Source organism: Macrobrachium rosenbergii, chromosome 6 (genome assembly GCF_040412425.1).
Source record: "Macrobrachium rosenbergii isolate ZJJX-2024 chromosome 6, ASM4041242v1, whole genome shotgun sequence".
In the NCBI taxonomy this organism is placed as follows: Eukaryota; Metazoa; Arthropoda; class Malacostraca; order Decapoda; family Palaemonidae; genus Macrobrachium; species Macrobrachium rosenbergii.
The window spans coordinates 55,050,571-55,073,502 of record NC_089746.1 but is presented as its reverse complement, the minus strand read 5'-3'; the positions used below and the strand labels follow the sequence as shown (position 1 = coordinate 55,073,502).

General features: G+C 33.0%; 1 protein-coding gene across 1 annotated transcript; it reads left to right on the top strand.

Moving 5' to 3' along the window:
• Positions 1-6,619: 6,619 nt before the first annotated feature.
• On the top strand, positions 6,620-22,699 carry LOC136839594 (cytochrome P450 3A8-like). Its single transcript, XM_067105872.1, has 7 exons — positions 6,620-6,758; positions 13,903-14,084; positions 16,021-16,711; positions 17,540-17,758; positions 19,161-19,221; positions 19,663-19,853; positions 21,731-22,699. The coding sequence occupies exons 2-7, from the start codon at positions 13,905-13,907 to the stop codon at positions 21,778-21,780; spliced, it is 1,392 nt and encodes a 463-aa protein (XP_066961973.1). The 5' UTR covers positions 6,620-6,758; positions 13,903-13,904; the 3' UTR covers positions 21,781-22,699.
• Positions 22,700-22,932: the final 233 nt, after the last annotated feature.

Below are 22,932 nucleotides of genomic sequence, written 5' to 3'. Positions count from 1 at the left end.
TGATAATAAAGTGTGATTACTCCTGAGAGGCCACCGCCATCACGGCCTCACCTCTCTAGGCAGAGTCTCCTGGTTCTTGTTAATTGCTTTTAAGCACCTGCAGTTGTCTCTCAGTAACGTCACGTCCCCAGCAAAGGAGACTTGGACAGACCATCTACCAATGACCGTAGCAGAATTTCCCTAAGGTAATGCTATGGCCTTACAATGCCCCTTCTAGCCAGCCCTTTGAGATCTGATAGTCAGCTCAGTGGTCTGATTAAACTATATTTTAACAATAATAATCAATCCCCTTCTACAACCAATACTGAGCAAACTCAGTAAGATAAGATTACCATAGACAAGTAAGAAAACATAAGAGCGCATTAGATTATGAAAAAGAAGGTTCGGGGAAAATTTTAGACCTAAAACTAAGTAAGGTTGAGTAGTTTAAGAAAAAACAATGAAAAGGAAACATAAAGAGTTGGAAAAAGTCATGGAAATGCGAAATGAGAAGCTGACATGCATTACCTGCAGGATATCTAAAAAAAAAGGGACCGTAAACGAAAAAATCTAGTATTATAAAACCGAAAAAAATGTTAACAAGTAAAACTAGACTTAACACATAAGAGATAATTGACTGGAAAAGACTGAAAGGGGAACAATCAAAATGTTTAATATGTGAAAAATAAACAAGAATTTAAAACACAATTCCTTTGTTTAATTACTCATTAGATCCTTTAAAGAGCTGACTTAGTTTTATTCAACAGCCTTACAGTGTAGATAACAATGCATGAAGTAGTAATGTCTTACTCTTCTCAGATTTTTAGACAGAAATATCAAACCAGGAATATATATATATATATATATATATATATATATATATATATATATATATATATATATATATATATATATATATATATATGTATATATATACAGTATATATATATATATTTATTTATTTATCTACCTACATATACTGTATATACACAAATATAGATATATACATATACATATAATATATATATATATATATATATATATATATATATATATATATATATATAGATAGATAGATAGATAGATAGATAGATAGATATACAGATAATAGATAGATAGATATAGAGTAATATATATATATATATATATATATATATATATATATATATATATGAAAAAAGTAACTTAACAAAAAATATATTTTTATATTTCAATTTTGTAACGAGAACCACCAGTATTTTTCTCAGAAAAAAAAAATAAACATCCCAAATCCTTTGGGCTTCTGAATTTTTATTGCAATTCTCTTACCTTAATGGTGGTAATTCCAACACCAAAGTTAATCCCTAAGTCGGGGTACCTATACTAAAAGGCTCCATTACTTTGACGTTCAATAGAGTCTTAATTAATAAATTCTAAGTTATTCTAACTAATTCTTAAAATAAAAGATTTAAGGACAAAAATTTCATTCAGCAATTTCGAAAGCCTTTTTATAAATAACAAATTTTGAACCCATTACTGTTTTATGCCTTAGTCTCGAAATAACCAAGATTTACTTTCAACTCCTGGTCTTGATAACCGCTGTGCATGGTAACAGGGCGACGAAAACCTTTTACTTATAGGTTATTTTTTCTCTTTTATTTAAAAGAAATATACTTTCCTGTGAACTCGTTTAAAGCAAACCGCTCACGTCACGGTCTTACCAACTTATAACAGCAGTCTGATGAGACAAACAATGTAGTTTCAGTGGTTCAGTAGCGTGCTGCTGTTTGTTCGTGGAAGGTGTGAACTTTTGTTCCTCAGCGTTTTATGTATTCTGGTGCTTTTAAAGGGAGCCATAGAAATGTTGCAGTGCTAAGGATTACAGCTATTTTAAATGTTTTCCAGTTCCGAGTTGCAAGCCTGTTTTCAATATGAGAATCGTACATGACACTAAACCTTAGGTGGTAATGACTGAATTTATACATTAGATTGCTTTGGAAAGACTTCCAAACTTACTGCAAAAGCACACATGGCCAGGTAAGATTCCTATCTTTAGCTCCGATGTAAATTTTAAAAACTCTGCCCAAGCATTTGAAAATTAAAAATATAATGTGCCGACGAAGATAATTAATATAATTCTGAGCAAGAGAAAAGTAAGTTCTTGGCATTTTCAGTAACATAGGACCAGTACTAATATAAAATTGAACTTTATACTTATATACTTTCAAAAACAGGGCTTTGTTTTTGTACGCAATTTTAAATATATGTGAGAATAGGTAGTAGGCTAAGTCAATAATACAATTTCCCACACAAGACTAATTGTGATGAATAGTTTATACTTATTTAGGTACGTTCATGTCATTTTTTCAAACTGATTGTGATCCATTGCTCGCATCTAATGACCAAGTACATAATTACTGAGGTCATCTGCATTCCCTCGCCCAGCATTCGAACCGGAGTTCTCATAACTGGCAAGGAAGAGTTCCATGTATATATATATATATATATATATATATATATATATATATATATATATATATATATATATATATATATATATATATATATATATATACATTTAAATATATATACACGTATATATATACATATACATTTAAATATATATACATATACATATATAAACATACATATATACATATATATATATTATATATATATATAATGAAAAAAAATTTTGGAATAATAATGTTACATATATATTTCGTTTTTTTTTTTTTTTTTTTGTAAAGGTGATTTTTTGTAAATATAGGGACGTTAGCTAGTATGTCGGCTGCAAGCTTAGTGAAGGTTGAAGAAGTGGCGGCGGAATTAGCTATACAGGGTAAATCTTTGACGGCATTACGAGACAGTAATAATAAATTGCGGGAGGGTTTTGAGAAATTGAGGACATCTTTGAATGGGCTACTGGTTACTGTTGATGGTGTTCGGGGGGACTTAGATGTTTTGATTGTTTTGTCCTCTTATCAAAATACCGTACTTAATGTTGAGAAAGAAGCAGAGTCTTTATTAACGGTGATTAAAACTCTGGTTCAGGCAGTTATAGCTGATTCTAAGAGGCGTATTTTTGAGGATATTTTACCACTTGGGGCTCTGGAATCTACTTTGAAAAATGCAGCATATCTTTATGGCTCACAAATAATTTTCACTGGGGAGAATTTGTATCGTTATTATGGGATTCAGAAAGTACGCTTGTCTGATAGAGGGTTGCAACAAAAATCTAAAACAATATTTCCATGTGACACAGACAATCTGTATTGGCCTAGGCCAATGGTGTCCTTTTATATGTGTTACTATAATGAAATATTAAAACTCATTCATTAATATTGTATGAGAATAGACGTCCCTTTTTTATAAGAAATATTTAGTCTATACTCCGTTACGCCTTTTTATTTCTTTCCTATTATTAAGTGAATTTCTGCAAGAGTTAGCCTTCCACCCCCTCATCATATTAAGAAAAAAAGTGGTAAAACACTTTCCTATACGGCCAACTTCAACTCATGATGTGTATTTTTTTTATATTGGTTTTAGCAACGTTTTTAACATAACAAATTACAACTCATTATCTTTACAATGACATCAAATTCCCTAACGTAGAATTGTTTATAAAGTTAGACATACGACATCTACAAAATTGGTCAGTTTGTACAATAATGTAATCATGAATCAAACAAAATCTTTCCCTTCTTGGAGGAATGTTAGACAATCGGTTATTTATCGTTTTGAATAAATACGTGTTGATAAAAGATAGAAATGAATATATATCATTCAAATATATAACCATAAACAATCATTCTATTTTCCTAAATGATGGGAATACTATTCTTTACTGTGTATGATTACATCAGCAGAAGGTATGAATTGAAGTGCTGTATAAGTTGTGAGCACTTTGAGTTACTCCAAGTGCAGTAGTTGCCATTTCGTAATTTAATCCCTATTTGCATCTTATACATTTACCCTCCAGGAGCCTTTCGAAAAAGATTTCCAAATGTAACGATCTGTATTAACTTTCAGTCATTATCCTCCAAGTAATCAGTACCAAGCAACGTGAAAAGAAACTTATCTTCCATATGCAATGAATTTTGTTGCCAGTCCGCACGATAATTAATTCCAGCCGTCAACCGCTTCCACTTTTTTGCATCGTAAATTGTTGTTCTTCTCTCTAGGTAATAATTTAGTAATAAACCTCATAGATAGAGATAGATTTTGCTCCAAAATGTTTGAGCCTTGAGAGAGAGAGAGAGAGAGAGAGAGAGAGCAAGAGCGAAGAGAGAGTGAGTTTGGTAGTGGTTTCTGTTGGCTGAAAGTGTCCCGTTTAGCCACTACTACTCATGTGCGGACTCAGCTTCACTTACTATGGAAAAAAATGATCGATTTAGGTTTTCAGTTTAGATTTTAGAGAGGTAATAAACAATTATTACATTAATTATCATAAATTATGATCAAAATTCACGTAAATTCTGATAAAAAATTGATGTCATAGAGGATTTATTGTTGTAGGGTAATCATACTCCTGGCAGCACCAGAGTAATAGGTGAAGCATCAGGTGAAAAATGAGAATAAACCAAGAAAACTGAAGGAAAAGGTAACATAAAAACGAAAAATTCATTTGTTTTGTCTGTGTTTGTATGTCTGTCATGGCGTAGGGGTTTGCTTTTGAGTTATAAACCTTTCTAGGGCGACATAGAGGCCGTGTACAAAATTTTTTCTGTGTCTGTGAAGCAGTTCGGATTTCTATATTGGACAAACAAATATACAAACATTCACTTTTATATATATAGATATATATATTTATATATGTGCATATATATATATATTATATATATATACAGTATATATATATATATATATATATATATATATGATATATATATATAAATATGTATATTATATATATATATATAAATATATATATATATATATATATATATATATATATATATATATATATATATATATATATATATATGCCGAGTGTTTGGGTGTGCGTATGTGTGGAGAGAGAGAGAGAGAGAGATAATCATATACTTTGTGGGAAATAAGTATCAGATGATAAATTAATTAAACAGATTTATTTGATCACTTAATGCAGTACTGATTTTAAGTTGACCTTACATTAACAGTTTGTATTATCACAAATTCATTTTATATGCCGAGTATGTGGGTGTTCGTATGTATGGAGAAAGAGAGAGAGAGAGAGAGAGAGAGAGAGAATCATATACTTTGTGGTAAATAAGTATCAGATAATAAGTTAATTAAACAGATTTACTTGATCACGTAATGCAGTACTGATTTTAAGTTTGTATTATCACAAATTCATTTTTAATTGCCTTATGTCACTTTTTATGATGAGTTTCTTTTTCGATTTTCCTTTGCTTTTGTTTATCATTCTGAATTGAGTCATTTGGTCGTGACTATATTACAGTCTAGAATGGAAATTGTGGGTAATTTAAATTTAAAAGCTGTAACTGTCCTAACCTCACATAAACTAAACGATGCCCATGACCCTTTACAATGATTATTACTGAAGATCCTCCCTTTAACGGCTATACCATACCAACCCTTCCTGTTCTTATGCGCTTCCCTTATTCCACTCACCTTTATGAAGAACCAACGAGAAACTTTATGTTCTTAATTCCATAGAAATCCGTGGAAATTAATGTCTCAATTCTTGACTGTTTCACTTAAGTTCTAGGCTATTCAAAGACGCAACCTCGTGGGACCAAAGGCTACATTTTATCACAGGTTAGAAAGCACATCGTGACAAGGGTTTTTTTTTTTTGTGAGAGCTGTGTAGGATGAGTTACAGACATTTTTACAAGCATTATCACGGTAAAAGGCAACGAACAAGGAACAGCAAGTTACCATGGAACAGGACATAAATAAGTGACAAAAAGCAATATATACCACCCACCATAAGGCAATTAAATGTAGCCTATGAGAAGACCCCACCGCCCAAAATAGCTGCGTAATAATCTAATCAAGATGTTGGAAAAACGTCGAGAACAGTTGAGGAGGATAGAAGTTTTGGACTGACACACGTGATGAAGATAAGGGTTACGGATTTGTTGTCTCTTATCTTAAACGAAATTTGCGTTGTATATACATTTATTGAATGTCCTCAACTTTTTATATTGGTTGTTTTGTATTTCTTCCGGTAGAGTTTACAGCGACTACCCACACAAAAATGGAAATGAACAAAAGCTATAAGTAATTTTGTGTTGTTACTATGAGACCGAGTACGAAAATGGCAGTTGTTTACATGCACCACTATGCAATTGCATCGAATCGTTTGGCCTTTATGTCTGTGTAGGCTATCCCTGAATACGAATGGAGTGTATTTTTTTTTTTTATGAATTAGCGCTATTCGTCAGTCTATTTCTTCAACTTGTTTGGCACTGAATGCCATCAATTCCTTGGAGTTCTAAAATGAATGTTTGTGTTTTGAATATTCATGCGTCACTTCTCTTATATCTAACTGAGTGCTACTGACTGCTTACAGTGTGGAAAAAATGTCTGTAATCTGAATATTCATCAGTTCATCAACCTGCCATTTTCGGCAGTGAATATATTAAATTTTTCCTTTTACAACAGAATAGCCAAAACAAGTAAGAAAGCTTTAAAAATCCTGACCAGTTGCCATGTTCAAGATAACGCCCGACTGCCTGTGGCGCCAGTGGGCACTAATAAGCATTATGTAATGTGGCAGCAGTGGCATCGTCCGTCAGTCTAGCTGGGGCACTCGACTGGACAACACCTAAGGAACGCTGACTCGACCACAAGTAAGGATTTACAGATACAAACGCACTCACACTAATAATCCATTAATATCACACTCACTCACCCTTCTTAACAACTTTTGCCTAAAGGGAATTATCTTTAGGGGCCGTTCCACATTTACGCAACTCCTTAAGGCGGGGAGTGCGTATGGTGAAGCGTTATGAGTGTGAATTGAGGGAGGGGTGTGCAGCCATGAGTTACGCAAAATCTTCAGATTTTTTCTTTTGTTTCTTTTGAAAAGATGTAAATGTAGAAGGACAAAAGAGAGATAGTAAAGATTCTGCAATAGATTTTTGTTATATTTTAGTAATATTGAGAGTATGGTATTTATTTATTTATTTTTTTACATAATTATGTTTTTAAAATATTACAAACTCAACCATTGTTTGTGCTTCAACATTTTCTACTATATGTATTACATGACACAGAATAATGTCACATACTCATCCCTTAGAAAAATATTATAAATTAAGTTAATCCTCTTCTAAACATGGCATAAGAGAACATTTTCATTTCAAATTAATCTGTAATTCTTTAATATGATAACATAAAAGTATTAAGAAAAACCCAAAGGTAATACTTCCAGGTATTAGGCTAGCCTTTAATATATTATTGCTTTAAAAATGAGGAAGCATACTAATTCGGGGAGGGGCGGGCGGCTTGGTTGTTAGCTGATGTTTCATAATTTTCTATGGGAGGTCTGGACACGTGTTATGAGGCGTGACAAGGGCGGGGGTCAAAAATTACCAAGAAAAAAAGGTGTTACGTAATTTTTGAACGGCCCCTTATGTGCTTCTAACTTTTTAGGACATAACTTGATAGCCCAGCATATAAATCATTGTCATCCTAGTTCCAAGGCTTAATTCGAGATCCATCCCAGAAGGGCATATGTTCAAGTCGGTATCATACTTCCCTTTAGACTTTAGAGGGAGGTTATTCCCAAGGTCAGCAGAAATCAATTTAAATTTGGTATTTGTGACTTTTGAACGAATAATACTGTTTTGTGTAAAGTTATTGAATAAAATTCTAATTTTATATATAAATATTATTGACAAAATATATATATAATATATATATATATATATATATATATATATATATATATATATATTTATATTTTATATATATAATATATTTATATACATTTATATATATAAATATATATATATATATATATATATATATATATATATATATATATATATATATATATATATAAATATATATATGCAAAATTTGTGTTTTTGAAAGTGTGTGTTAGAGTATTCATATGTGCTTAGAGACATATATGTATATTTCATCTGTTAGCAAATTATAAATAATGTCGATTCAGTTCATATAAATTATTCAAGAATGTTTGAAGACCTTGAGCTCGACGCAAAAGCAAAAATAAAAATGCTCTATAAGAATTATTTCGACTTCTTGCTAAACTGCTGACCAGGATGTGTTTGTAGAAAATCTGTGACAAAGAAAGGCTTAAAGAATTTTTACCGGGGCGTAAGAGCTTAAGAATGTGACCAGGAGTTTAGAAAATGTGCCTTGAAGTAGGTATGTTCAAAGCAATCAGACGTCAATAGGATGAAAGAAAATCATGTATATGAATATGTAAATGGGAAAGAGACTGGTTTGGTATAAGTCTCCTACAAGTATTTGCATATTCCCTGTAGCTGGTTAATGTTTATACGGATGGGAAGTACGGGAGACGTAGTTCAAAGTTGTGAGAAAAGAGAAAGGGTTTTGACTTTTGGGAAGTTCTTCAAGAGGGGAAAATGAGATGACAGAAATTTAAAGATTACCAGTATAAAGAAAGGCCAAAGAATTGACATGACGAATGGTAGAGTTGATGGTGGGAGAATGGAGGATAAATATTACAGATGATAGAGGAATGAGAATAAGCAGAGACCATGCGAGGGAAACAGCGAAAATTCGGCAAAATGGGGAACAGAGAGAAGTGTCGCGAGAAGGAAAAGGTAGATTGAATGAACGGATTACTGACTGAACTATCGTAATGAAAGTAAAACTTAGTATTTGAAGGATAATAGAAAAAATTGCAGGAGTGTTCTTTGGAAGACTATGTGATGTTAACAAAAATTGATGAAATGGTGAGAAATGCACTGATGGTGTGGTGTGAAAAAAAAGTTCGCAAACGAAGAGAGGTATCGGTGTTTTGAAGAGATTAGTTCATGTAGAGAGGGTGAAAGAGATGGATTTTACGAAACGGTTGTAGAAAATGTATAATGACACAAGCCTTTAGGGGAAGGTGGAGAGAGACCTAAAAAGTGCTGGATTGACAGAGACGTAATCTATATATCTATCTATCTATCTATCTATCTATCTATATATATATATATATATATATATATATATATATATATATATATATATATATATATATATATATATATATATATATATATATATATATGTTTTTATATTTTTTTTTTAATGTGAATGTTTGTATGTTTTGACGCTGTAGGAATCCGAACCGCTTGACAGACCCAGACAAAATTTGCCACGCAGCCCCAGTGTGACCCCAGGAAGATTTATAACTCAAAATCAAACCCCTACCCCTGTGGCAGACATCAAACACAAACAAACTGAATGAAGTTTTCTTTTTTTACCAATTCCGTCAGGTTTTTCTTCAGGTGCTTTATGGGTTAATGGTCGCTTTTCGACTGAACTCTCCAGTTTTTCTTCCAGGCGCTGTCAGACTTCTGATTAACCTGCAACAATAAATCCCCCATAACAATTTTTTTTTTATCAGAATTTACGTGAATTTTAATCATAATTTATTATCATTATTAATATAAATCAACAATTATCCATAAAATCATTATTATCTATAGGTAGAACCAAGACAGAAGAAAAACCCTTCCCAATCCGCACATGCGTAGTATCTACTGACTAAGCCCAACGTGCAAGGTGTACAATATTTCCTTTTTTATCCATTCAAATGCGATCTTCCTTAGAAATTCATTCGTTTTTTCTTCGTTTTTTTTTAACTTCTGAATTCGTTATAATGACTGTTTCGAAACGTTATGGTGACGTATTTCGTTATAAAGATGGTTTAAATGAAGTTTGGAATTAATTATCGAGCAGCTTGGCAACAATACTAAGCTACATGCTTGGTATTCACGATTGCCTTTGATGGGGACTGGGTAGGTATGGGATTGGGAGGGTAGGGAGTCCTGTGTCATATGGATTTCCTCACAGTAGATTTGCATAATAATAATAATAATAATAATAATAATAATAATAATAATAATAATAATAATAATAATATCATAATTTGAGCTTAATTATAAGAAAATAATAATAATAATAATAATAATAATAATAATAATAATAATAATAATAATAATAATAGTGATACATTTGTTTTTACAGTAAATCGTAAAGTGAAGAACTGTAGCACTAGTAATGGTAGTCCGTGAAAATGAAAGTTAATGAGGATCTGATTCCCTTTAGAGTTTTCTTGGCCAGCACTGGGTCGGTCAGTTAAATAAAGATGTCCTTTATATCTAGGGTGCGCGTGAGTGTGCGCAACACGAATATGTCTGGTTCTCTGTGTATGAAACTGAGGCCTCGATGTAGTCATTTAAAGCAGCTGAGATTCTGGAGGTAATATGTCTTTACAGGATGCTCTAGGAGCAAGAGCCCGTGCTAGCACAAGGCTGGAATAGCCTAAAATAATAATAAGAATGTCATCTGCACAAGGGGTTCATTTTTTATTGGAAAGTTGGAGAATGAATAAGGCAATTTCAATTTATTGTGTTTGTTTTATTTGACACATATACAGATAAATCTCTCTCTCTCTCTCTCTCTCTCTCTCTCTCTCTCTCTCTCTCTCTCTCTCTCTCTCTCTCTCTTTTCTCTCTCTCTCTGGAATTTCTCTTATATTTACTTTGATGCAAGAAAAAATTGTAAAAAACATGGAAATTAACAATAAAGAATTTAGAAATAATTAACATGTATATAAGAGTTAGAGAAATATTTCTTTGAAATGCAAGAAAAATCGTCCTGAAAAACCATTTGCTTAGCCAAGAAAAAGTGAAATTAACCAGCCCTAGAAATCATTGGTCTTTATTTGATTAACCATAAAGCTGCTTCTTTGATTAAGTGTAGACGATGAACACGAATTTCAACTGTCACTTAGTTTTCTAATTAACCAAAATAAACAGCTGTTCTTGCAATACATTAGATAATTTGAGGTAAATAAAACGCAATATTCAACTTCACTCCCAATAAAAAAAAACTTAACTATTGTCGTACCGCTCACAGCATTGTTAACTCCAAGCAACAATAAATAGGGGATCTTAGTCTGCCTTTCACAGTAGAATTGGCGGAGAGATTTTTGCATGCAATGATGACTAGAATAAAGACCATGAAGAGTGTTGCCAGGAGTTTAACAAGGCACCCATTATTTTATGAAGGCCAAATGTTATTATTATTATTATTATTATTATTATTATTATTATTATTATTATTATTATTATTATTGAGTATCCATATCTGAAAATTCTAAAATTCCATTCACTTGTAAACCGAACTTCATATAAAAACATATTCCAGTATAAAAGAGAGGGAGAGATAGACAGAGACTGGAGCTTTCGAGGCTTAAATCCCTTCCATTACAGAAGAACTAACAACTCGTATATGCATAAGAAGAAAATAATCAGATAAATAGAAAAATTGTTAAGCCCCGTAGAGGGGTAGTGCCGTCAGTGCAGCTCACGGGGTGCACTGTAGGCATTACTAAAGGTTCTTTGCAGCGTCCCTTCGTCCCCTAGCTGCAACCCCTGCCATTCCTTTTACGGTACCTTCATTCATAATATCTTTCTTCTGTCTTGCTATCCATCCTCTCCTAACAGTTATTTCAGTGTAACTGCGAGTTTTTCCGCCTGTTACACCTTTCAAACCTACCTGTTCTCCATTTCTTTTCCAGAGATGAAAGACTTCATAGGTCCCAGTGCTTGGCCTTTGGCCTAAACTCTATGTTCCAATCCAGTTAATCTTCAGAATTTCAACACTAACTTTTTATCTTATCGTAAAATTTTTTTCTTGCGGTGTCTTTCCATTAACCTGATGGCAATGCGGTAATCTTTATCTTGGGTTGCTACCATGGTCTTAGACCATGGTTGCTACACTCTAACGAACAGGATGTTCCTCTTCATTTATGCCATCAAGTTTTCCTCACCTTTTCCTTTGATTTTTTTTTTTTTTTTTTTTTGGGGTGTGGTAAATGATTATAAGTGATAACACCGTAAGTGTCTTTTGTTGATGATTCAAGTGAGGGAATTTTTTATTTCAAAATGAGTGCATCCCTAATCAAGATCCTGCTCAATAGAATACCAGCATTAAAAAAATTTTTAATGTATTTTATATAACATAATGAAATGACAGCAAAAGTAGAAGTAGACATTAGCTAAAGATTAATTTCATAATTAAAAAGCCGGAGAGGAATAATATCTGAAGATGCAATTAGAGGCTTTCTATAACTCACAAAGAGCCACATCTAGAACAGACTAAGACGGCTGCTATATACATTAAAATATTAAACAGAATGAAGGACAATAGCGCTACGTCAAGTTACAGAGTAGTCCCAAACGACTGAGGATGCACTACGCGAGATACGCTGCACTCTCATGTAGCTCTTAAGACTACATTTATTAACAATTTCTTAAATCTCTGTGAAAAAACCACAATTACTCTGGTGATGTATGAGAAGATTGTTTTACGGTAAAGGGTTTTACCACACAGGTGTACATGAGGATTGTCTATTCGAAATCGAAAATGGAAAAATTGTCGTAGCATAATTTTTCCAAAAAATAAGATATTCACTTGGGAAAAATCAAGTCATTGCTTTAAGGTCTAAGGACTTTTGTCTTAAGACCTAGATTACTTGAACAAATTACTTTTTTCTAATAAAGCTGGGTTACAGTATCAATGGAATAAATTCATATGCCGAACTGGAACTGTATGCAGCCCATCTGCAAGTTTCTCTCTCTCTCTCTCTCTCTCTCTCTCTCTCTCTCTCTCTCTCTCTCTCTCTCTCACACACAAACAAATTTAGTCTTTATTACCTCGGTTCTGAGAGATTTTGCCCAACACAGAATTACATAAAGTGGGTCAGAAAAAAAAATAATTGCACTTGAATGTTATTTGGCGAATTGAAACTGCCGAGTTGAAGAGAAGAAGAATCAGAAAAAAGTAAAATCTCTATTAGCTTAATTCATAAACGCCCTTTTACTAAAGATAACATGAAATAGGTTGATATTTTGCGACTTGCACTTACTGGGGAGAAGAAGAAGAAGAAGAAGAAGAAGAAGACATAAACAACCCAGAAAGCTGCAAGTCATCATGACAGCGACCAAGGTTTCATTATCTTTGCTCTGAGGGGTACTATTTTTGCGTCTTATCTGAATATCTGTTACAAAGTATTGCTTCATTTTTCACTTCTTATTAAATGTAACGTTTCAGCGTCCTAAGTTTTGCCCTGAAAGATAACAGATTGAATTGCCAATGCGAATATTATCGAATATACTAAAGATTTCTCATATTACAAAGCTTTCGAAAGAGTATTTCAAATGTCATTGGAGTAAGTGATATGCTGTTTCATGGTGACTATTCAGACGAGATTAGATTTCGCTGTCTTAAGAGCGAATGGCATTTGATAACAATATCAATGATAATGATCATGATACACTAATGCTGATTTCTCTATTTTGTATAGCGAGTTTGTTATCAAAGACAGACTAGATGTAAAAACAACTGGATATTGATCAGATTCGTGAAGTAGTCAGAGCTGCATTTGTTTACAAGAAGCCACCAAATTCTTAGTTATCGTAAGATGCATTTCTCATAGCGTTATCAGATATTTGTGGATCAGAGACAGAATCTGGTCCGTTCGCATGGAAATGGGAGTATTTTCCTCTTAAACAAAATTACTCTATATTCCACGCGTGGATTCATTTATAGAAAGCAGGGAAATTAGTTTGTTTTTATCATCATGACCTCTAATTTTACTATAAAAGCTGGCCTTTCTGTTGTTAAGGTAATAATGTTATTGCTGCTGCTGTTGTAATCACTACTGTTGTTATCACTATCATTGCTGTTGTTGGGTTATGCTATTATTATCATTTTCAGGCATGATGTTAACAACGCTGGCCCTGGTGGCCCTGCTGGTGACGTCACTGTGGCTCTACAACAAGCACCGTCATAGTTACTGGGCCAAACGAGGCATTCTCTCTCCCCCAGCTCTGCCTCTACTCGGGAATTTCATCGAAATTGTGGCAGGGAAGCCTGGTAGATGGACTTTCGACGAAAAGGTAAACAGTCGGAACGCTAGCCATAAACTTTTGATCTTACTGCTACATATATATATAGTATATATATATATATATATATATATATATATATATATATATATATATATATATATATATATATATATATATATATATTTATATATATATATATATAGTATATATATATATATATATATATATATATACGGTATTGCAGCCGTCGGCTTGCAGCCGCTCCCTCCCACCAGCCGACACAATCGTTGATGGGTACCAGCGTCAGCTAGTGGTAAAATAAAGGATATGGGATTAGCGACTTAATGCAGTATGACACACACACACACACACACACACACACACATATATATATATATATATATATATATATATATATATATATATATATATATATATATATATATATATATACACATATACGTATGCATGTATGTATGCGTGTGTGCCTATGCATGCACACATAGGTGATTGTGGATTTTCGTACTCAAATAAAAGTGTGTATTTTTATCTATAGATATATTATGTCACAGAAATATGAATGTGTGTGTGCGTGCATGTATGAAATTAAGCTGCTATACAATATATTGCAACTTGTACTAAGAAATACACGATCGTAAGCTGTCTTCTTGTAAGGTTTGAGTTCCCAGAAAATATGAACTTGGAAAAAGAGAAAGGATGCTAGACGGAATAACGTTATGGTTGCTATAATCTACAAATGTACTCTACGAAAAGTGGGAAGTTTTGTACAATTTTTGCCAGCAACAGAGTTGGTATTAATCCAGATAAGGAAATCAAATTCTAAACAAAAGAACGGAATGTTGTGGGCTAGGTAGGAGGACGTATGTTAATATGGAAATTGCAAGCCTCCCAAAAAAAGACACACCTAAGCTGGTCTCATCTGTTTTTACGAGTTGTTATTACACTCGAAGCTTTACAAGGGCGTCTGAATTACAGGACATGACTTTCTGGATGAGGCAAAATCGTCAGATATGTTGTCTGGAAAAGATTGCTCTTTGCTGATCCCTGACACTCTTGAGCTTATGATTTTTTTTAATTTATCTCTCTCTCTCTCTCTCTCTCTCTCTCTCTCTCTCTCTCTATATATATACAGAGTATATATATATATATATATATATATATATATATATATATATATATATATATATATATATATATATATATATATATATATATATATATATATAGTGTATATGTATATGTATGTATATATACACCATACACCTTTTTCCAGTCTTGAAAGTGTGGCGCCAGAAGTTGGCAACATTCCAGCATTTCAGGAAGTCTTTAGGGATGCAGTAGCTAGTCGCTCGCTCATTTTCTGGCCTTAGCGGACGCTGGTACCTAATTATAGCTATGTGGACAGGTGGCTGGTAGGTTGATTACTGTCAGCGGACCTAACAAACGTGAACCGAGTACAACATCCCTTAGACTTGGCACCCACTTTCGCTGATTGCACCCTCTACAGGCGGCCGGTGGGGTCACCACATGCCTACTCTGGAAATGTGCTTTTTGGTAGCGATATTTCCAGTTCATTTTACATTGCCTTATCAGTAAACGTTGACAACAGTTTTTAGTGGTATAAAGATTGGGATGATAAATCTTAATGTTTTAAAAAGGACCTTGTAAAAACAAAAAAAAATTACTTTCACAGGATACGGAATAATGCAATGGTCAGTTAAAGACATATTACAAATATGTTCCTGAAATAATATTTTAATGTTTCTCATTAAAATGTTACTTCAAACGTTATAATAATGTATGTCATTGCCGTCTTTCCTTTAGACATTATTTCTTCGCTTTTATATGTATTTTGCTGTTACCTTCGGAGGGGGAAGTTACATGAGCAACTCTGATATCTCCACTTAACTTAAGGAGCAAATAATTATACTTATGGCTTTTTCTTATGATTGCTCCTCTACAGGTGTACAGAAATTACACTAAAGGAGGCCTTGGCGGGGCATACTTCCTCCTGTCGCCTATTCTCTACATATCTGATCCAGAGACGGTTAAGCAAATTTTGGTCAAAGATTTCGATCACTTTTCGGAAAGACAGTCATTCACTTCCTTGCATGAAAATGATCGAGCAATGAACGAAATGTTGTTCAATGCAAACGGGGAGAGATGGAAAAGATTAAGAAACCTCATGACACCTACATTCACGTCAGGGAAGCTGAAGAACATGTTCCACCTGGTCAGTGAGAAGGCCGATGCCCTTAAGGCATTCTGCCTGAAGGAGGCCGCCAAGAAGCCCCATGTCAATGTCAAAAAGGCATGTGGGAGATTCACCATAGACACCATTGCCTCTTGTGCTTTTGGGCTAGAATGCAACTCCTTCGAAGACGAGGATGCCGTGTTCCCCGCGAAGGTGCAGCCATTTTTCGCAGCTGGGGTTCTGAGAATGTTGAAGTTCGCGGCGGTTTCTGCGGTTCCATTTGTAACCGGTCTCATGGACGTGGGGGTCTTCCCAGAAGAGAAATTCTTCTTCCGACAAGTTGCCGAAGAGACCATCGCAGCGAGAAGGAAGGGAGCCAAAAGGGGCGATTTCTTGGACTTACTCCTAGAGGCACAAGCCAGTGAAGAAAATTCTCCTGATGATGAGACCAAAGCAAAGAGTAAGTTCTCTCGTGATGTTTTCCTGCAGTAGGTTAATGACTATGTAGGTGCGTATCCTTGGATTTCTCGAGAACAGTTCTGTAGAAAATCTAGTCTTCTGGGTCAATAACCTGTGGTTAAAACAATCTATTGAGTGTTTTAAAACGGCCCACAAAAATCTAGATCATTTACCTTGTAGATTTTTTGAAAGCGTGTTAAAATCTAGTTCGCTTATTAAATATCTTTAGGTTATTGAAAACCGTCTTACAAGATTATAGCCTATGGGTTAGAAATCTTTGGATTGTTAAGAAACTTCCCTCCAAAATCTAGACAGTTGTTTATCAACTTTCAGAATGTTTAAAAAATCTTGCCAAAACTTGGACTATAATTAAAATCTTATCGGCTGTCTAAAAACGCCTTTTCAGTCGCTTACATTTTTTATAGTCAGATAAAGTAACAGATACGAAAAAATTGCATTAACTGTTAGGACATAGAAATAATATAACCAGTTACCAAGTATACAAAACGAAGAACTAAGTCATCTTGAGATTTGATTCCATTGTCCTGCCAAAACAACTTATATTTTCTCTCATTGAAACAAAGCTATTTTTTTTAGGTTGTATTTCGAACCCTTATGGTCAAAGCTGTCTGAACAAACTTGGTAAATGTTCCATTCCAAAAGAACTAAATTATATGGCATTGTTCAAATTTGACTCACTCGTGTAGTAAGGTAGCATCTTTTATATAAAATACAAACATGAGTGAACGTGGTCATTCAAACGAATCTGGCTCTCGTGATTTGAGCATCCACTTTAAAATAATCCTCCATACCCTTATGTATTTGGCAGTTCTCGACGACACAACCATAATTTCACAGAGCATCTTGTTCATCATCGTCGGTTACGATACGACAGCAACGACAATAGCAATTGCTTCATACCTCTTGTCCAAGAACCCCGAAGCTCAGCAGCGACTTCGTCAAGAACTACAGGAAATAGTAAAGGAGGAGGGAAAATTAACATACCAAGCAGTCATGGACGCTAAATACCTCGATGCGTGCATTATGGGTAGGTATAGTATACCGACTATTGTGATTCTGTAGTTTTAAATGAGTGTGTCACTTTGTATTCATATCAGGGAGTCTTGGTGCAAACGTTAGGTAGATATGAAAGTGACAAAACACTAAAACCTTCAGCTAAATTTTCTAAGCTTAAATGAACATATGTTTTTGTGTAATTAATTTGCCTAAAATCATAAGACCTAAAAAATTTATTTTTCATTACGTTTTTGGACCGTTTAACATACACATAGACATATCCTAGAGTATTATTGTTAAAAAATTTCGTTTGATACTACTCTAGACAATATTTTTAGTTTATGTCATGGCACAGTTAATTACCAGGTCTCTACCAAGCGTCGAAGTTCACTACAGGACACGCTTTCTAATAAGAGATATCGCAATAGTTACCCACTCAAGAAAGACGTTTTCTTAAAAGTAACTTTGAGTTACTTTAAATAATAGAAAACGGAGAAATTTGACATTTTTGAGGCATAACTATGAAATTATCTTATTTCCTACTCTGTACGGGCATAATTCTGTAACAAACCCAACAAAAATTTGAAAAGCTAAAGATATAATTATATGGTTTACATACAATGTTTAACAATAGTAATATGTAGATCGACATTTTTGTACACACACATACACACTGACACACACACACACACACACACACACACACATATATATATATATATATATATATATATATATATATATATATATATATATATATATATATATATATATATATATATATATATATATATATATATATTTATATATATATATATATATATATATATATGTGTGTGTGTGTGTGTGTGTGGAAATATCCAGTTTTCAAAATAAGAATTAGCATACTGATTTTATTTGATTATTACAAAAAGCTCAGAACGTTTCACAATTGTGCATATGTAACTTAAAAAAAAAACACACTCCATACTTACTATATTTTCATACTACTCAGGAGTGAAATTATTCAAGTGACGTTGAAAGATAATGAACACATTTAAAGGCAGTAATTTTTATGGATTTATAGAGGTAAAGAAAATTATTTTTTGTAATTACATTACATCATCTTAGAAGGTAGCCTAAATATATAAATCGAGAGTTGCTGAAAAAATATCATGTAAAGATTTTAAACAAATCCCTTTCCCATAAGCCCAAAGTGTGAATTTATGTTATAATGGAGCTTATGTAGTCGGCACACCCAGTAACTGGAGAGTTGAGATATATTGAATATCAAACATTGGCTGACATACTGAGAATAGGGCAAGGTAAATCTTATGAGAGAGAGAGAGAGAGAGAGATTTTGTCATATCAGCATGATTTTATGAATGCATGTACTTTGTGTTCCAACGCTTTTATGGATGCTTTAGGTGAAAAACCTTTCTTGCTCGTTCCAGAGACACTGAGGCTTTATCCACCAGCTCCAAATTTAGAGAGAGTTTGCTCAAAGGACTACAAGTAAGTTACGACATATTAGTTTGGATTATCATTTCCTTTAGAAACCAACTCCTCCAGAATGGTCTAAAATAGTCGACTATATACACAATGTAGTCTACATGGTTTTTTTGGGGGGGAGAGGGTGAGCGGGGGCCACCAATCAATTTAATGCCAAACTTGGGTGAAAAAATTAAGTAAAATACTTCTCCGCGGTGCCTTTACTAAGGAAAAATTAAACAAAGGTTTTATGATGTTATATCCTGACATTTTAGTTGTAAAGATTAGTTATCGTTTCCTTTCGGAGCCCTTGTATTTCTTCTTTTGTCATATTGCCACTCTTCTACGAGTGACGTGGTCTTTGTTTTCCACAGAAACGACCATCTTTAGACTGCAGAGGCATTTTGTAGGTTTAATGTTCTCATTCTCTCTCTCTCTCTCTCTTTACCCCGTTTATTCCCCAAGGATTCCTGGATCGAACATCACTGTAAGGAAAGGAGATATAATCGAGGTCCCTCTGTGGAGTATTCACCACGACGAGAAATACTGGCCAGAACCCGAAGTCTATAACCCAGATCGATTCATGCCTGAAAACAAGGCTGATATTGTGCCTTACACTCACATGCCCTTCGGAGGTGGACCAAGGAACTGCATAGGTAAGGTTATGTTTGTACTGCAATTTACTTTTTACTTTGTTGTTTTTGGCTAATCATTCATCATTTTTATATAACTAGTGTATTAACTTTCCGTTCATGGGTAAATTTGTTACTATACCCGGCATGGCATCGTCTCTGCTTGGTGCTTCATCTGACGAGTTAAAGTTGGTCATTTCAGTAGATACCGGCAGTGTGGAAATAAAGAATGTATTAATGGGGTGACCTACCTCAAGATTTACATCAGATTCCATTTATCATATGTCAGTTACCTCGAAATTATTTCAGTGATTTTGCACACACACTCACGTATATATAATATATATATATATATATATATATATATATATATATATATATATATATATATATATATATATATATATATATATATATATATATATATATATATATATATATATATATATATATATATTAGTCATTTGATTATGTTTATTCCCAACGTTTATAATGTGTTACGTCATCAGTGGTTCTAGTTAAAAACAAAAAACATTGACAAAAATTACAGAAAAATTATGCAAAGGCTCAGAAATAATTTCTGGAAAGGAAACTTTTACACAAAGGACACCGAGGAACAGGTAAAATACAGATGTATGTATATAAAGACAAGTAAAAAAATTATATTTATATATTTATGTTTAAAAAACACTAAAATATCCTTAAAAAACTTGTAAAAGTTTTACATTTATATATGTATTTTTGAGTTATTTTGTACATGACTACCATGACTGTACCCAGATCATAGGTAGACAACTATATCACATTGAAACTTTGTTTTCAATGTATATATATTATATATATATTGGAGTATATATATATATATATATATATATATATATATCTATATATAATCTATATATTATATTATATATATATATATATAATCTTATATATTATATTATATATATATATAAAATGTTTTTGAATTGTATTATTTTGTTATATAATATATATATATATAAATATAATGGTATGTATATATATTTATATGATAACCTTTCTTTTAGAATATTTGTGTGTGTGTGTGATGTTTTTGTGCCTCAATAAAATGTGTGTTTTTCACTGTGTGTGTTTTTACCTAAACTATGTTATGCCAAATTTCCATACTGTCATGATGTCCATTTTAACAAATTTAAGTCATTAAAAACATTTCTTCTTTTTCAGCAATCAACCCCTAACGATTGGCTTTTTTAAATTTAAGGATCAGCTTGATGGAAGCAAAGGTGGTGTATATTGCCAAGTGTAACTCGGTTCTGACATTTGACATGAAGACGGCTCCAGGTTTTAACGATCATCATGCGAAATTTGTCCCCATTGAAAAAAAAGATTTCTGCATTGGACCTGAGCCATGCCTTCGACCGTAAACCTCAGTACTCCGAACCTTTGAGGAAGAATGAAATGCTTTTGCGGTTTCAAACGGAAGACTTCATTTTCAATACCGAAGTGATTCTTGATTGAACTCATTTATTTATTTGTTTTCTAATTATTTTTTTTAGTGTTTTTAAAACATTTTTTAAATGATTTTTTTATCAAATTTTTTAATTAATTTCTCTGTACTTTACCTGTTCCTGAAGGGTAAAAGTGATTTCGATTCATTTTTTGAATTTGTTTATAATTTTTCTGAAATTTTTGATGATTTTGTTTTTAATTCTAGAACCCTGATGATTGTTATCAATGTTTGCAATCAAATGATTTCCACCGCCTGTCAAAAGTTTAGTGAGCAATGTTTTCTGTACTGAAGATAAGTTTAATATAATATACCACTTCATTGTCTATGCTGAGATATAGAGAGATATGAATTAAAGTTTAATGGAGATTTTTGTTCTAATGGGTCATTAATACTTTTCTTCTTTTTTCAGCAATGCGGTTCGCCTTGATCAAAGGTAGCACTATCCACGCTATTTTTTGACATGAAGACCTCCAGGTTATGTAACTGAATTGTTATTCCTGATCATGCCTTCGACCGTGAACCTGGTACTCGAACCTTTGAGGGAAGAATGAAACCTTTCGCGGCAAACAGAGGACTTCTGCAATACCGAAGTGATTCTTGATTGAACTCTACTATTATTTTTTTTTATCAAGGTTTCTGATGATTTATCAAATTTAAGCTGAAGGGCAAAAGTGATTTGATTCATTTGAATGTTTATGAGAATTTACGATGATTTGTGATTGTTTCAATGTTTGGAGGCAATTCCCACTGCAAAAGTTTAGTGAGCTATGTTTTCTGTACTGAAGATAAGTTTAACATAATGTACCACTTCATTGTCTATGCTGAGATATAGAGAATATGAATTAAAGTTTAATGGAGATTTTTGTTCTAATGGGTCATTGCAACGGTGTCACCATTTTTCATACCGTTATGTAACTGTTGTTATACTATATATATATACATATACATACACACACACACACACACACACACACACACACACACATATATATATATATATATATATATATATCACCGCTGTACCTCCGGCATTGGCAAGCACCCTTCAACCGGTAATATCATCAATTAACCGTTCACAATCACTTCTTTAAACACTGTATAACAATTACCAGTACTAAATATGCCGACAAGTACTTGAATATCGTGCCATTCCATAGTGCTGGTGCTTCTAAATGAACAGACAGAAAATCTATGCAACCAACCGAGATAATATTGAAATCCATGTGAAAACGGACAGTGGAATTTGAAATGTATGTACCTAGTGTGAAGAGAATTTTAAGGAGGTAAATTATATCATAACTTTTATGTTTTAAATCTAACACAAAAATTAATTATTGATACTAAAAAAAAGTTTAAATTGAGAGAAAATATAAATCTTCCCTGAAAAGTTTTATTTCTACATAACTTTGACATAATCGGCAACTGATGAGTAGTTCCACAGCTTGATCTTCGTGAGTTACAAGTATTACATAGATAACGGAACTGAAGACAAAGTCTTTACTAACAAGAAAACTGATGGAAATGAAAGAAAATATTACATTAGAACGAGGTCTTAAACCCATTCAAGAATGGTATTAGGACAAACACAAATATTTCCAGCCTTTTAGTAGA